The sequence below is a fragment of the Aphelocoma coerulescens genome, chromosome 3 (assembly GCF_041296385.1).
Source record: "Aphelocoma coerulescens isolate FSJ_1873_10779 chromosome 3, UR_Acoe_1.0, whole genome shotgun sequence".
In the NCBI taxonomy this organism is placed as follows: Eukaryota; Metazoa; Chordata; class Aves; order Passeriformes; family Corvidae; genus Aphelocoma; species Aphelocoma coerulescens.
In genome coordinates, this window is record NC_091016.1 from 88235394 (window position 1) to 88251833 (window position 16440).

At 37.0% G+C, this 16440-nt stretch overlaps 1 protein-coding gene across 3 annotated transcripts in view; it reads left to right on the forward strand.

Moving 5' to 3' along the window:
- Window positions 1-15152, forward strand: part of UBE2J1 (ubiquitin conjugating enzyme E2 J1) — a 28776-nt gene extending 13624 nt beyond the window's left edge. For 2 of the 3 annotated variants that reach the window (XM_069011162.1, XM_069011163.1), the window contains exons 5-8: window positions 1325-1430; window positions 3136-3265; window positions 6967-7098; window positions 13932-15152. In XM_069011162.1, coding sequence (XP_068867263.1) covers window positions 1325-1430; window positions 3136-3265; window positions 6967-7098; window positions 13932-14204 — 641 coding nt within the window. In that variant the 3' untranslated portion in view covers window positions 14205-15152. The remainder of the gene's footprint in view (window positions 1-1324; window positions 1431-3135; window positions 3266-6966; window positions 7099-13931) is intronic. The other variant, XM_069011164.1, reaches the window with a different exon arrangement.
- The last annotated feature ends 1288 nt before the right edge of the window (window positions 15153-16440 follow it).

A 16440-nucleotide genomic window follows, 5' to 3' on the forward strand; every position in this document is an offset into this window, starting at 1 on the left:
ATAGTGGAAAAGGAGACAGATTTTGAGGGTGTAAAACTGTGGGGGAATTTGTCAAATGTAAGGTCATGAAAGAGCAAAATAGGTGGATTTGGAAATGATATTAAGTAAAAGCCAGGGTTGAGAAACTGAGGGGTGATGGTAAGCTCTACTTTACTTGAATGCATAAGCATTAAGAATTCTCAGACTGTTAGAATATTCTTTGTGGATTTTTTTTAAAATTGTTCTTATGAAAATAAATGCTATTACTTTGCCCTGTTTTTATATGATCACTAAAGCCAGCTTGAATATTAATAGAGGGGAGTTTTCAAGTCTAATGGTGTGGTTCTGAGCACTAAGAGGAAAGATAATGTGGTCTGAGTTCAGAATAACTGAATCTGCTCTATTTTTTAAAACACTATTATCACAGAAATTGAGAGTTGGCACAGTTCATCCAAGGCAATATGCTTGTGTTTAAGTAATTTTAGTTTTGCTGAGTACAATATATCAATTATTTCTTGACATATCAGTTTCACTTTTAAAATATGTTGGTAAGATCTTAGGAGTTTTCTAGCAGACCACTCTTCAACTTTTGTTAGGTCTCTTATGTTTTTTTAAAGCACAGAAAATGCTGTGTTTCTAAATATTCTAAATACCTATCTCTTTTCTGTGGTACTTATTTTGATGCGGTATTTGTTTACTAAATCTATTAGCAAAGTGAATTCTAAAATTTCATTACTTCTGTAAAACAAAATCCAAGTATAGATGTTGTCAAGAGAGATGCTTTAGATGACAATTCTGTTATAAGCAGTTATTAATATTTTAAGTGAGCTCCTTCCCCTATTATGATGACATAAAAGGAACAAACTCTGTGATTCTTTGCATAAAAGAAAAACACTGAGCATGTATACGGTAAAGTGCAGAATTAATGTCTAATAGAAAACACACAGAAAAAGAATTCCCTGTGAACCTCCTTACCTTCTTCTTCTCCCCCTGCCTCCCCTCCCCTCCCTGTCCCCCTCCCCTTTATATGCCAGTTCTGCCTTACCTTTTTTTGATCATTTTTAAAGTATGGAACACTCTTCTTGATGCAACATTTTTTGACAATTGATTTTTTCTTCTCTGTTGGCTGATGGCCTTCTCTTTATTTAAAATATGATGTTAAAACAAAACTAAGAAAGCCTTGCAGTGTACGAAAAAAAAACCCCAAACCAGAGCTGCTTGTATGAAATTCAGACTTGGCAAAATGAAGTTTTGCAGTCAGAGCTGCAACTTTTCTGAGTGTAGGATGAGATTACATGACTGTTGTTTCTGCCACCTTGTTCATAGCTCTGTTTTCCCATTTTAGTAAGAACAGCTTTATTAGCCATCATTGGTTTTATGCCAACCAAAGGTGAAGGAGCAATAGGATCTCTAGATTACACACCAGAAGAAAGAAGAGCTCTTGCAAAGAAGTAAGTGCTAAGTTTGTTACTGTAGGTACATATATATTCACTCACTTTTAGAGTAATGCATTGAGTAGAAAATAAGGTACTTCAGTCTATTATCTTGCATTTATTCCAGATATAAATACCGTACTAATTGCAGCATTTTCCAGGGAAAGTGGGTATGATGGAATTGATAGTAAGTGGGGGAGAAAACAACCAAGACAATAATGTATCATTGCCCTTAAGTAAATAATGATAATAATGAATAATAACAAAATTCTGAAGCAACTGCTTCTAAATGATCTCCAGGAAATTAGCTTAAGATGAGGTTACTATGATGAAATTATTAGCTTAGTGGGCAGATGGAAAGCAGTGGGTGTTGTTTATAGGGACTTTATCAAGGCTTTTGGTGTTCTTTCCCTTATCCTCAGTCATGAAGTACAGCCTAGGTAGGTGGGGACAGTAAGGTGGGTTAAGAACTGGCTGAGCTGCCTGGCTCAAAGGACTGTGATAACTAACACAATATCCAACTGCAGGCTGGTCACTACTGGTGTATTCCCGGTGTCATTACTGGGGCCAGTGCTATTCAGTGTCATTAGTGGCATTAACAACCTGGATGCTGGGACAGGGTGCACTCTCAGCAAGTTTGCAGGTAACAGAGCAGAGTAGCTGATATGCCAGAAGGTTGTGCTGCCATTCAGAGGAGCCTCAGCGGGCTGGAGGAATGTCAGAGAAACGTCCTGCCCCTGGAGAGGAATAACACCAGCTGATTATCTGGAAGGGAGCTTGGAAGGGAAGGTTCTGGTGGAGACCAAGCTGATCATGAGGGAGCAGCATACCCTTGCAGCAAAGAAGGCTGATGGTGTCCTGGATTGCATGAGGAGAAGCATTGCCAGCCGGTCAAGGGAAGTGATCCTACTTCAGTACTCAGCACTGGTGAGACATCAGGAGTGCTGGGTTCAGGTCGGGGCTGTGACCAGGTCAGGGTACAAGAAAGATAAGGACTTCCTGAAGCTAATTCAGTGCAGTGCCACAAAGGGGATTGAGGGGTGGAACACATTTCATACAGGGAGATAGTGAAAGAGCTGGGAGTGTTCAGCCTGGAGAAGAGAAGGTTCAGGGGATTATATCTATGTGTACTAATATCTGAAAGGAGGCTGTAAAGAAGGCAGAACCAGACTCTTCTCAGTGGCATTCAATAACAGGAGTGAGTCAGTGGGGCGGGTTGGTCTTGATATTGTGCTGTCAAGGCTCTGCTCTTCCTCACTGGCCTGGAGAGTTGCCTGCAGTGTGCCCCATAGACTGATGATGTGTGCAAGAGAGGGAAGGTAATGTTTTCCTAGAAACCGAAATTCCTGGATTGGAGGTGCAAGCTCCTGGGTCCAGTATAACATTTGTAATAATAGTTAAATCTTTATCACTTACCATTTTTATTTGCTGCAGATATAAAATAGGTTTTTTAATTGTAAGAAATTATTAATAAAGTATAAATAATTGTGTTATGTAAGTCAGTTGTTAATACATTCCTAAATGACATGAGAGAGTTTGTGTTAGTAATATAGATAATTGTCAATGTATTTTTTTCAAGATAATGTGATTTGAGGCAGAGGGAAGTGTTTCTAAGCTACTGGCCTTGCCACCACTTGACTTTGTATGGATTGTTCTGCAAAAAGTTTGTTTAAACAAGCACGCAGGAACACTGAGAACATGCTATTCTGTCATTTGTGGGCAGGTCACAAGACTTCTGTTGTGAAATGTGTGGCACGTCTATGAAGACAGCCCTCTTACCACTGACATCCGGAAGCGTGTCAAGCCAGGCAGACAAGGAGGCTAAAGAACTTGCCAGGCAAATTAGCTTCAAGGTGAAGTCACTGTTTAAACTTTTATCTCTCTTGTATAAAATTAGAAAAAAAATATTGAGGAAAAATTTGTAAATTGCAGAAACATTCATAATTTCAGAAAACCTTCATCTATGGCTATTTGGAAGCCTGTTTTCTTGGTATAGTCTGAAAGAGAAAAATAAGAGTGGATCTCTTGAAATTTGCTAGTTAATAAGTTGTGCATCTCAAGCATTGATTGGTTAATTTTAATTTTAGTGGTGACCAGTGTGGTAAAAACTACCTTTTACTTCCCTATTTTCAGACACTAATAACTTGATTGAATTCTCCAGAATTAGTCTTATCATGAAAGTGCTAGGAAAGTTTGGGCAGAGCTAACCTAAATTTTTTACCTTTGTGATTTTTTTTTTCCCTTTTGGCTTATGGAAGGAATAAAACATATTACTACTGAAAAATGGTTGCAAATTCTTTTGAACTACTCTGCTACTATCTGAAGATACTGAAAGTTGAACTCTGGTATGGAAGTTGCTGTGACCGAAAAATGTGTTCTCTAGCTTGTGTTTCAGTGAAAGCAAGGTTTGTTTAGACAAATACATTCCTTAGAGAATTGCATGTCTTGCATGCACAGTGTTGTTTTTCACTGGGTTTACCACTAAACTCTTAAGTCAGCCACTGAGGAAGACTACTGTGCATGAGGGCAGGGACCTACAGTTATTTTATGACAATGTGGCATTAGTGCAGAGCACATCCTCACTAAGGCCAAGGCTGGCAATATGTCCCCTTTTGTCACCCATGTTCTTCTAACGCTGTCCTAAAGGCTACTTTTACTTTTTTTGTGTGCCATGAAAGCAAAGATGGTCGTCTTCTGAGCATTCCTGCCAATTTTGCAGGACATGCATGTTCTCATGCCATAACACTTATGATAAAAGCATCTCCAAATATTTTACAAAGATGAGAGATAGAGGGACAGAGTTCTAAAGCTGAGCTACTTGGAGAAGCAATGGACTGCTTTTTCCTGGCTTTTTAAAAATAGATAAGGGTTTAAAATTGTAGGATTGATTTTTACTTAAGAACTGCTAATCTTCATCAGAGAAATTCTAGAAATTTCAGAGTATGTTTTTATTTGGGCTTCTTCTGTGAGAGAAAATTCGTAGCTTACATTTCATACCTTTTTCAGATTTAAAATGAAAGACTTAGGGACATCAATCTTTAAAGAACATTGGTGCTTTCCATGTACCTATATGCTTGACACCACCTCCTAAGAACAAGCACTTGTCAGGGAAAAAATGAACAAAAGTCTTAGGTTTCTACAGCCTTTTACAATCCGTTGTGGGTTTTTTTTAGTAAGGTAAAACAGTTCTGTCCTCTGGTTGCATCCTTCTTCCCATCTCAAATCAAATTTTAGGGGTTGGGGTTTTTTAAGCTTCCTGCTTCTCTGCTTTGCTTGACTTTCTTATCTGTTTGATGTTAGGCTGAGGTGTTCAATTGATGTGTTTGTAATAAACTAATAGTATGAATTACTAGCAGGAAATAAAGAAGTTTTTAATCATTTGGATACATTTCATGTCAATTTATAGGATAAGATTTAACATCAGATTGCTGACTGAGTGTATAATGTGAGAGAGTCTCTCTACTAGCAAACATACGAGCAAACTCTGCATTACCTTCATCCTTAAAGGAGATTTCCTAACTTTGTGTAGGTGATCCCAGGATTATTGTGTTTCTTACCAGCTTTAAACAAAGTGGTAATTTAAAAAAAAGCCCCATGTGTGGTATTGAGATAGGAATATGAAATTCAGGAGGGAAAAAAAATCCAACACATTTTCTCATTACGGTTTTCCTGCTTCTGTGAACATCCACCTTTGTTCCTGTCTGTTTTAATAGAAAATTATCTTTTGTATTAGTTTTATATTGACTTCCAAAATTTTTTCTGCATTTTAGGTTTTAAGCAAAATTCCATTTTGCTTAAAAAAGGATAAAGAAAAAGAAATTACTGATAGCATATGTATCACTGTAAAACAGTATAGTTTACCTTCATGTTGCCATTACAAAGCATATTTTGCAGTAAAATCAATTCTCTGCTCACCATCATTATTATGTTTAAATATGTTGGTCATCTTTTGAATGTTAGTCTGACTTCAGTCTAGATACTAGACTTAGTACTTTCATAAACTAAAGTAAATCATATGCACATTTTGTAGTCCTTTATAGAGATGAACAGTAAAGGTTAAGTAAGCTCATCTTGGAAAAAGGAAGAGTATGAAAATCAGTACTCACAGGTTCCAGGGAACTTATGATTGGATGTAGGAAAGAAGTGTTTTCAAATGCTGGAGCAGACTACCCAGACAGGCTGTGGAATCCCCAGCTTTGGAGATGCTCAAGACTTGTCTGGACATGACTCTAGAGAGAGTTGGACCAGGGACATCTAGAGGTCTATTCCAGTCTAAATTTTTCATAATTCTGTGTTGCTTTGTTGATGATCCATTTTTGAATCATAACTTTTCCTGTCTGATATTACCGTTCATAATAGTCAAATGCAAGGGGAAAGCAGTGTTGTCAGGTTCTAAATTTTCAAATGTTAAATCCATCTCCAGATTGTTTCGGTGCCATATTTCTTGGATTCTCTTGAGGTAATACACATCAAGAAAGAGAGAACTTAATTTCCTCACACTAAATAGTATAATGAAAGAATATTATACTGTGATCTTATCAGTTTGTTGTCACCATAACTGGTTGTTTTCTAATACACCGTTTGTATTTCTTGCTACTACTACCACCACTACTTATATCTGCATTTGAAGACAGTTACTGGATTTGAAGTTGTCGTCTTTGTAATAAATTGGGATCTAGACACATGACTTGGGAGGTGACTTGCTTACTGTTAAAAATTGGTCTGGTCATGACTTCTTTTTTTATTTGAAATGTGTCGATTTTAAAAGTATTTCAGTTCAGCACTATGATGGTACATACTTTTCCATTCCCAAGAGATTATTGCTAGCATATATACTAGGGTTTGTGTTCTCCTACATGATACTACTGATTTCTTGTCTCAAATTTCCTAGGCATGAAACCTAAATTCTGGGAAATAATGCCTAGTAGACATTTTGTAAATATGTACGAAAGCAGTATCATAAGATACATTTTTTGTTTTACTCTGTGCTGAAATTTAAATACTGAACATTGGTATGCATATACTACCCAGTGTAGTGTCATGCATATATGCCCACTCTGTCTGTGAGGCAACTTTGGTACTGAAACCATTACATTAGCCACATTACATTAGCACTCACAAGAGGCTCCTTAGTCCTGTGGGGAAACAGGCTGTGCTACTTCACTTGTATCAACAGTAGGTCAGCATTGTCTTAAGGACATGCAAAACACAAGTTTTAAAAATGGTGTTATTGTGACATAATGTCCTGGATCTTCTAAAGAATTTTATTTTTTGCTCTCTACATCTGTGCTTTTTTTGAATGGTGTATTTGTTTTTACGTGCAAACAAACTTCAAAATTGTTTTTTAAATTGTTTGCACATTTGCAGCCTTTTTGAAAGAATGAAAATTTCTTTAATGTATTGCTGTCTGATTGAGATGCAACTGGCACACCTGATTATTACATTTTCGTAAGCCTCATATTCTCTACAATAAAATACACATTCCACAATAAGCCAGATCTTTTTGGAACAGCTTTGATCTTGTCTGTGAAGTGTACATATGTGCTTCTTGTAGGCAGAGGTCAATTCATCCAGGAGGTCTGAGGCTGGACCCTCAAACGCGTCAGGACTGAACCACTCTGCTGCTTCACGTGAGCCTCAGCAGGATGGTGCAGCTAGAGCATTCCCAGATCCAGCAAGTGCGACGGTATGGTCCATCTTTGAGCTTTATTGGGCATAGTCTGAACATGAAATTGGTTCTCTTAAGCTGGGTCCTGATTAGGAGTATGTAGTTCACATATTTATTCTGGAACTCTTGCATACTTTTATATAAAATCTATTAGCAAATAGTGTGCTGAATCACTTTTAGAAATAGCAATCTCTGCTTTTACTTCCTTCCCTTAAAACAATAAATAAAGTTCTTTTAGCAGTTCTTCACAGTGTTTCCTTTAATTACATTAAGTGTTGATTAAAATTTTATGGTGTCTGAAGCACTACAATTTACCATCTGCATAATGTAGCATGGGTTTTTTTCAACAGAATTCTTAGCCAGAGGCAAAAAATGTTTCAGTGATAACCTGTAGCTTTTAAATATTAATCAATACTATCTCCCTGCCTTTTATAACCTCTTAAGTAAGTCTAAAATATTCTTACCATTTGAAGTATGACACTTATGTTTTAATACTGCTAGGTGTAGGGCTTACATAAAGGTTTCAGAAGTGGCTGAGGTCTGGTGATGGGCCAAGGCAGCTGCTGATATAACTGTTGCAAATGCAATCTAAATTCACTGATAAATTGCAAGCAAATCCCAGCTAAGCTGCCTTTTTTAGAGAGGATGGGGCTGCAGATTGGTTAAAAAACCTAAAACATGTCAAATAACGTCAGAACATCTGTTGTGTGTTTGCAACATATTTTCAAGCTATGTAGAAATATAAACATGCTAATAGCATACTTTTTTTCCCCACAAGAAGGATTTTTCCAGATTGTTCAGGATTTAATAAACCATTTTATTTTATTCTTCTTATTACAAATCCTGGCTAATATAGTAGAAAGAGCTGACATACCAAGGCATTGTTGGTGTTTTCTTGAGGAGAGAAACTTTTTAAAATTAATCACACTTTTAAGAAAACTGGTTTTATCAATTTACTGATTTAATAATTAATGATTAATTTAATTTCCAGAAGAACAGGCCCATGGGAAATCAGACCTTTAAACATATAAATGCATGTAAAATATTTTTATATATGATTAACTGTAAATGATAAGCAGGTTCATGCTTTAGGGAATTAATATTCGGGATTTTTAGTTTTAGTTTGAACCAACACCTGTGTTTCTGAGCTGTCACGTTTTGAGTGTTAGGAATTATCTGGAGCCATTCAGTAGTGAAAATGGCCACAAAGTGGAAGAAAGAAATGTGTAACAGGAAAGACTATTTTAAGGAATTTGAGCTTGCTATTTTTGTGTTCTTATTCACGTGAAAGGTAATAGAAATCTTTTCAAAGTAGGGCACTCTGGGCCTTGTTCTGTTTAGATGTGTGAAAGAGTACCCATACTAACCTCAGATCTTTTCTACTCAGCTGGGTTTCTTGCATGTGTAAAATCTGTTTATTGAGTTCTTGTTATGTAAAGACCTGATTCTGCCTTATTAAGTTGTGTTAGATGTAGGCAGCACCAAAACATATTATTCTCTCTTCATGGATAAAATAAATGTTTGCCATGTACTCTACAATGTGTGTTTAATTAAAAACTATAGTAGAAAATTTGCTGGGTTTACTCTCTTTGAAAAGAGTATAAAGGGCAGAGGTAGGCCCAGGGCTGAATTCTTGTATTAGTTTGTGTAATTCCTTCTGGTACAGTAGATTAATGTGTCTCACTCTGAAGCCATGGGACCTTTTGTCTTTCTAGACAATACAGAGGTGTATACTAGAATTAATCATGCAGAAAAAATGGAGTTTTACCTTTCTTTTGCTCCTAGAACACTTGTAACCAAGTCTTCATTAAAGACACAATGGTAAATAGGTGCTAAGGAAAGGCTCACCCCTATGTGAAGGTGAAGGAATCTCTAGACTGTGTTTTACTATGCAACTGCTTCATGTTTGTTCTCTCCAGCAACAGTTCTCCATTCCATAATGTTTTATACCTTTAAGTTGCTTGAAAGGACAGATTTTTAAAATGTATTAATGGCAATATATTTGTGAGCACAGTGATGTCCTTTCTGGGACAGGCTTAACTTAATTCTTGTATGAAGAGCACACTGAAACGTGTCTCTGGCATGGCATCACTTTGTGTCCATTCCTTTGTTCAACGGGGGCCCTTGTTCCTGAAGAGAGAATTTTTCATTCCATCAGAAGAAAATATATTTTCAATTAGCTCTCCCTTCTGTCACATTTCACTTAGGGAAAGGATTGTAGCCCCACTGACTAAAGAAGGACCAAGACTTACAGTGTTTCAGTTAAGCATATATTTTTCCAATTTCAAAACTCAGTTTGAAATTGTTTATATTTTGGCTGTCATTGTGTTACTCAGTACTTCAGTCTTACAGATTCTTGCCCTTTGAAGATACATGCTGTGTAGTTGCCTCATGGATGTGTTTGTCTATGCTGTGGGAGAGGTGCACTCAGAGTTCTTGACTTTCGTGCTTTCCCTACATGACCATGTCTTCCAGGTCGCTTCCCTTCCTCCCCACCTTCTCTTGTCTTTTTGCCACACCAGCTGTGGTTGTTCCCATTCACAGCCCTGTTAGTAATGACTGGAATGTGCAACACTGGTGCAGGTGTTGCACATTGGCTGCTAAGTTTTATGTGCCTGTATTATTAAACATTTATCAAGGCTTTAAACAGCTTATTTTTCAAGGAAGAAGAAGAAGGGGAAGGGGTTGGCTCTCATGCCAGTGAGAGCTGCTTCCCAAGAGAACTTGTCACAACAACATTCTTGAGGTTTGCCAGGTGCAAGGCAATGAGTACAACAGCATGAGAACAAGAAAAGGAACAACACTACTCTGGAAAATGCTGCCACAGCAACTTGTATAAAAGGATACAGAGCTGCAAAGAACCGTCTTTAGGCATTAGTAAGACTAAAACACCAGGCTGTCCAAGGCATTATGCGACATAGTACTTCTGAGGAGTCTAAACCCAGTGCAGAGAGCGCCTCTGACTGGACTACTTCTGACAATATTTTTTTTTCTTTTTTTTTTTTTTTTTTTTAATTTGTAGTTGCTGTCTGCTCAGGGTAAAGTAATGGTACATTTTTCTTGTTTGAGTATTCAAATTGCAGGCAAGGTACTACTGAAAGTTGGCTTGATAAAAGTAATTGCCCTTAGTATTAAGGTGAGATCCTTCCACATCTGAGCAAAACAATGTTTTTGAAGGAATATATTATGGATACTCAGGTTTGACTTGGGTTGGACTCGGGTCCAGTGGTCACCTAAATTTTGGTATCAAAACTGATCACAGTCCGTGGGACTCTTTGGTGGAGGCTGGAGAGTACTGCAGTTTACTCAGCAGCAGAGGCTGGTAGGCTGCATTTCTCTGTCTTCCCCCCTGATTGCACTGACTAAATCCATGTGGACTATGGGTGTCTGAACTCCCACTGAATCTGTAGCAATACATTTGGTGTATTGATATGGAATGATGTCCCACCTTGGGGCTTATAGCTAATGAATAAAGTTGATGCTTGATAAGCTTTGTCAAGGAACAAGGTAAAAACTGTGGTTAGGCTGTTTTCTGGTAAGCTGCGAATACGTTAAGCCTCAGTACACCTGTTAGTAAACAATATCCTATAGTAGTGACCTGCACTGATAGTAGTGGCTGGATGAAGCATTATGAGGGGCAATAAACAGTGTAACTGAAGCCAGCTACTCTTGAGCTGATGAAGGAGGTTTCTGTCAGAAAATAAGGCTGTGTTCTGATGCATGAGATTTATAGAAGCCCTTATCTTTAATCATAAGTTCTGAATGATATATTGGTAAAAAGTGTTTCCCTTTATCTGAATGATATATTGGTAAAAAGTGTTTCCCTTTATCTCTGTTAAGGGGTCTCTTAGTTTTGTATTACTACAGCAACAATTTTAAATGTCTTGGCAATTGACAGTACTTGTCCCAAGTTTGATTCATTGAAAAACAGATGTTTTTCATATTAGCCATTAAGCCATGCTGTGTCAAACTTTGGCTTTTCTTCAGTTGGAAGTTACACAAACAAGTATTTCACCTATCCTGATACCTGCATCTGTCCCCAGATCATTAGTATAAGTGAAAGAGGCTTCAGTAACCCGGATTATTTATATGGTTCTGTATTCCTAGTGTTTGCTGTATTTTTAAAACATCCCTTCTAAGATGATTATTTAATCCTTCTAGTATTCTGATAAATTTTTTTTAAATAATGGCCTGGAGATATAAAGGATGCAATGAATTTCACCATTCTTCAGTAGACTGAACATGTTACAAATTTCCTTACTTGCATTCTGTTAGAGAAGTTTTTGTTAACTCTGATATAAGTATATTTTACTGAAATAGTTTATTCATCAAATAATTAATCAGATGTCCTTGGAGCAAAGTTTTCTATCAGTCCAAACAGTTTCAGAATTTTCAGAAATAATATGACATGTAGTAATATAAATAGTATGTAATAATATTACATATGTGTATTAAATGTCTGTAAAGATAAAATCAGCTGCTAAAGGTGGCTACAATGTAACTATTATTAAATATTTCTATTTTAAGCCCTCATCCATATTTCCAGTAAGGTTCGGCAAAAACCATTATTTGGCAGAAATAATTAATGGAACTTGTGTTATGTGAGGTTTTGTGTTAGTCTAAAAAACTTGTAATGTTTGCTTATGAAAAGTTTAAAGACTTGCCATTAGGGTGAAGACAAGATGATTGTGATTTTTTTTGCTAGTACAGTGCATCTGCCGCTTTTAGGATTCTTAACAATTTAGTCTTCAAACAAAAAAAAATCTATCTATCTATCTATCTATCTATCTATCTATCTATCTATCTATCATTTAAGATACTGTAGCACCAGCACCCAAATTTATATTAGGTCATAATCACTCATTTCTTATCTTTCTTCTGCATGTCTGGTAATAGTTGGCCACTGATTGAGAATCTCAAGGTGGTGCATTAGCTGAGCTTTGGGTGAAGCCAGTGGTCTGCTTCCACCCCAGTCCATCTATAATTTCCTCAGAAAAATAGCTTAAAACCTTGAAATTCTCAGTGAGATTTCTCTTGAATCACAGATCTGTCCATGTCATTGTATGACAGCTTGTTCTATTCAGAACAGGGCCTTTCTGTTTTATTTTTAATTTAAGTTTTGCAGTGATGAGAAGATGTGTGGGACAGCCAGTGCTAGTTACTTTTGTTAGTAAGATGGACTAGGAATATTTATAGATTTTAAAAATTTCTTTTAAAACTATTAGAAGAAGAAAAACACTGCCTACTTGAATTGGTAGTTCTTGTGTCCTGAATTCACTTCTGTCCCTCTGGCCTTCTGGATGATGGGAATGTAGATGAGTCTAGGAGCTTCATTTTTCAGACTTGGCTTCCCTAAGTCTTTATTTTCCTTGGCATGAGGAAGCTTTCAAGTGTGTTCAGTGTGAAGCAGTTTATTTCTTTTGCAGTGTACTGGAAATCATGACAGGCTGCTTGTGGTGTTATTGGCTGTCTCTGCTGATAAAATGTGTCTTTTAAAAACATTTTTCTTTGAAGCTACCCAAGCTGCTTTGCTTATTTAGGCAAGGCACCTGTGTAAACAGGCAAGTTGTCAAATGTGGCAAGTAATTGCATCAGTACTTCCTTGCCAATGATAAACAGTTGGAAATAATGATGAGGAGGTAGGAATGGAAAGCCTCTTCCCTGGGCTAGACAAATCACTGACTAGGTGAAAATTTTGGATTCTTTGTCCACACACAAACCAAGTGCTATTTACTGTCTTGTGGATTGTCAAACCTGATATGCAGTTGAGGACATTCCCTATCTGGTCAGGTGGAAAGGTTATCTTTTATGGATATTGTAGATGGCTGAAGCAGCGCTTAAGGTTATGGATATTGTGTCCATTAAAAGGCTTTGGAAACAAATATAAAATGTCCGATAATCTTTTTAGAAGGAAAGGGGGAGAAAGCTAACTCTGGAAAATAGCCAAGTTGCTTTAAATAGGAATACCAGAAAACTGTTCTGAGGACTGAAAATAAGACTTAAAAATTTTAAAATCTGCGATTTTTTCTCAGAGCTTCTTTTTTTTTTAACCGCTTTAAAGTTGAACCTTGTCAAATGCTTATTTCTAATGACTGTCCTGTATCACTATTTTTGATATTAAATGTCGGAAGTTTGAGCTTTTTAGTCTTGCAAGAAGGATTAGACTGGTGGAAGATCAGATGTCATATTTTCTAGTTCATAAGATTGAAACTTGTTTTCTTCAGTGTAAAACTCTCGTGAGCAGAACATCATTCGCTGAAGTTTCTTTTTTAGTACTTGTAATGTCACACCGAATTTGACCAGTAGAGGGCAATAGATAAGTGCCTGCACACGTGCTGTGCTTGGGAACTCCTGCTGGTATCACGTGGGTGGTTTGTGGTTAGGACTTGTGTTGTGATTTTTTTTTTTCAGCGGTGTTGGTGGTGATGAGAACAGACTTCTGAACCCAGCTGTCCAAAGGAAGCAATGCAGCATTGCTTAATTACAGTACTTGGACTTCTCTCCATCCTTCCTTTGGCTTCCCCAACTTGTTTCCCCTTCAGTATAGGTGACATTGCAAATCCTTAGAGATTTTACTATCTGGAGGATTCTTAAAGATTTTGTGAGCAGCAGAAAGTTAAAACAAATCGTAGACAAAGATATTTGAAATCTCTTTAACACAAATATGGTTTGACAGAATTCCTTCAGCCTTTTCTTGTCCATAGAACTGCTAATTTTCAGCTATAACAATCTTGTAATCATTAGTGACGTATTAACAGTTATCTGAAGAGTACATTTTAGTCCTTATGATTTTATTTCTTGCTAATCTTATGTGCTGTATTGTCTCACAACTCCCAACGTTTCTTTTCCAGTCTGAAACTCAGAACAGCAGTGCAGTGGCTGGCCAGGAGCGCGCTCCAGCTGTGTCCACTACCACCACCTCGATGAGTCCTCGGCAGCGCCGTGCGCAGCAGCAGAGCCAGAGACGGGCCCCGACTTCAACCGACTTCAACCGGGCACAGCAGCCGAGGGTCAACACGAACCACACGGGCTCAACTGTGCTCATTGTCCTGCTGACCTTCGCGCTGGCAGCTCTCATATTTCGTAGAATATGTTTGGCTAACGAGTATATATTTGAGTTGTAAGGTGGTTTGTCCTAACAGCAGTGACTTGAATGCTTCACTGAACATTCTGTATTGGCTATGACATGAAAACTGTTTACAAAGGTTACTTTTTGTATTTACGCTTAAATCCTTATGAATGTTACTGTACCTACGGATACATTACTTGTAAGAAAAGCAAAGTTGGACATGCAGCTATAAGTTTTAATTGAGTGCCCACTAGATACTTGGAGAAACAGTGCAGTGGAGTAGTAACATTAAGGCATGTGGAATGGGACTAAATTTGTGTCATTTATAAACTAGAAAAAGACAATTTTTAAGAAGTGGTTGATTAAGTTTTTTACAGGGCATAAACACCCATCTAAGTACCCTAAGTTAGTATAAGATTTGACATTGGAGAGGGGATTATAAAATGAAACACTACTATGTGTTTGTGTCTGGTGAACTCCTAATTTAGAGGGAATACAGTTTTGTAACCACTTTAGTTTGCCATGACACATTTCCAGACAGGAAACACATACAAATTGGTTGTGATGCTGCTTTGTGTGTGTGGAAGGGGGAAAGGAGTATGGGAGGAAAGTAGGTGCCAGAAAACTACTTGCATTGTTTGATTTTTATTTTTCAGAACAAAGATTGGATAATCTTTTGAAAGATTTGAATGTCCTCTTCTAGTACTTTCAATTGTATATCTTGTTTTTAAAATTTGAAGATTATACGAAACATGTCTATTCTTGCAATAGTTATAAATATGTAATATAATTATTTACCCAGAGCTACTGTCTTTTAATTATACCAGAAATATACATAATGTGTTGAACTGAAGGTTTCATATGTGGTTTTATTTACTAAAGAAAATTTAAACCTTATTATACTTAAATTCTCATATATATGAACATGCTTAAGAGAAATATTTATTACAACCCTGCTAGTAATAAAGTTTCAAGCCAGTCTTTGGATATGTTTCATGTATCACATGGCAGTTGGTTTCTTGTTTGTCTGGGGGTTTTTTTCGTTGGTTGGGTTTTTGTGTGGGGGTTTCTTTTGGTTGGTTGGTTTTTTTCTTTGTTACTTTTGGGGCTTTTTTTAATGTGTTCTTTTTTTTTTTTTTAACCTAAAATCAATACTTTGGACCCAGAGAACTTCTTATAATAAGTTTATTTTAAAAGTTCCTGGTAATATTCATGAATACTGGAAAAGGCATGTACAAGCAGTAGGCCTACAATTGTTAGGGTTTTGAGAAGTTTCATCTGTGACTGTTTAAATACTGAAGTAGAAGACAGCAATGGCTGGGATGATCTTCCTCTTGTATTATTACTGTTCAAATTATTGTTCAGCATGTTTATTTCAAAGACAAGGAAATTTAGCTAGCTTTCATTTTGTTGCTGTCAAACATGGTAGTGGATGCCTGAAGTGGCCACCTAAAAACATTCGAGACTAGACAGGTAGACAGGAGTAAGGGAATAAAGTTAGGTGTTTATTTGAAAGGCCTTCAAAGGTACCCCCTGGGGAGCCAGAGGCTGCTGCCAAGATGGACCCCAAGATGGACAACAGGTCACGAGTTCTTCACATTTTTATAGGTTTCATTCATTTGCATATCAGGGCTAATTCTCCAGTTAAAGCTTCAGTTAATGATGTAATTTCCCCAAGCCTGCCCCCCCCCCCCCCCCCCTTTAGAGGCTTTTGGTTTATACTTTTTGGGCCTAGGACAGTCTGAGTGTCCTTAGAGAGCAGGCCTAGAGAGGCTTTGTTATGTCTACCCAGCATGAGAGAGCAGAAGTTAACAGGCTACAAGAAACTTCAGAGTTACACACCAGGCAGTACAGGATTTGAAAAATAAGAAAGTTAAAACCTAAGGCATCAATACCAATGACTTAAGTGAGATTCTCATCCTCTTTTTCAGCAAGTATTTATCAAGCTACCTAGAGCTTTCCTAAATTTTGTCAACTATACTATATATTACTGTTTTACAACACTAAAGGAGCTATAACAACTTCCAAAATAAGGAAAGCCCATTTTGTATCTAAGGGGGATGTGTAAATATATAAAAACCCCAAAATCTGAGTCTTACAGAGTTTCTCTGTATTGTTGGTAATCTTGTTTGCAGGTATAAGGGAGCAAAGGTGAAAAAATAATTTCTGTAAGAAGTTCAGACAAAAGTATATATTTGTTCAGCAGTTACACTTTGTGCTGCAGGCTAATTTGATGTCAATATATTAACATCTTTTAACCTGATTTGTCTATTTCATTAGAAATTAAATAA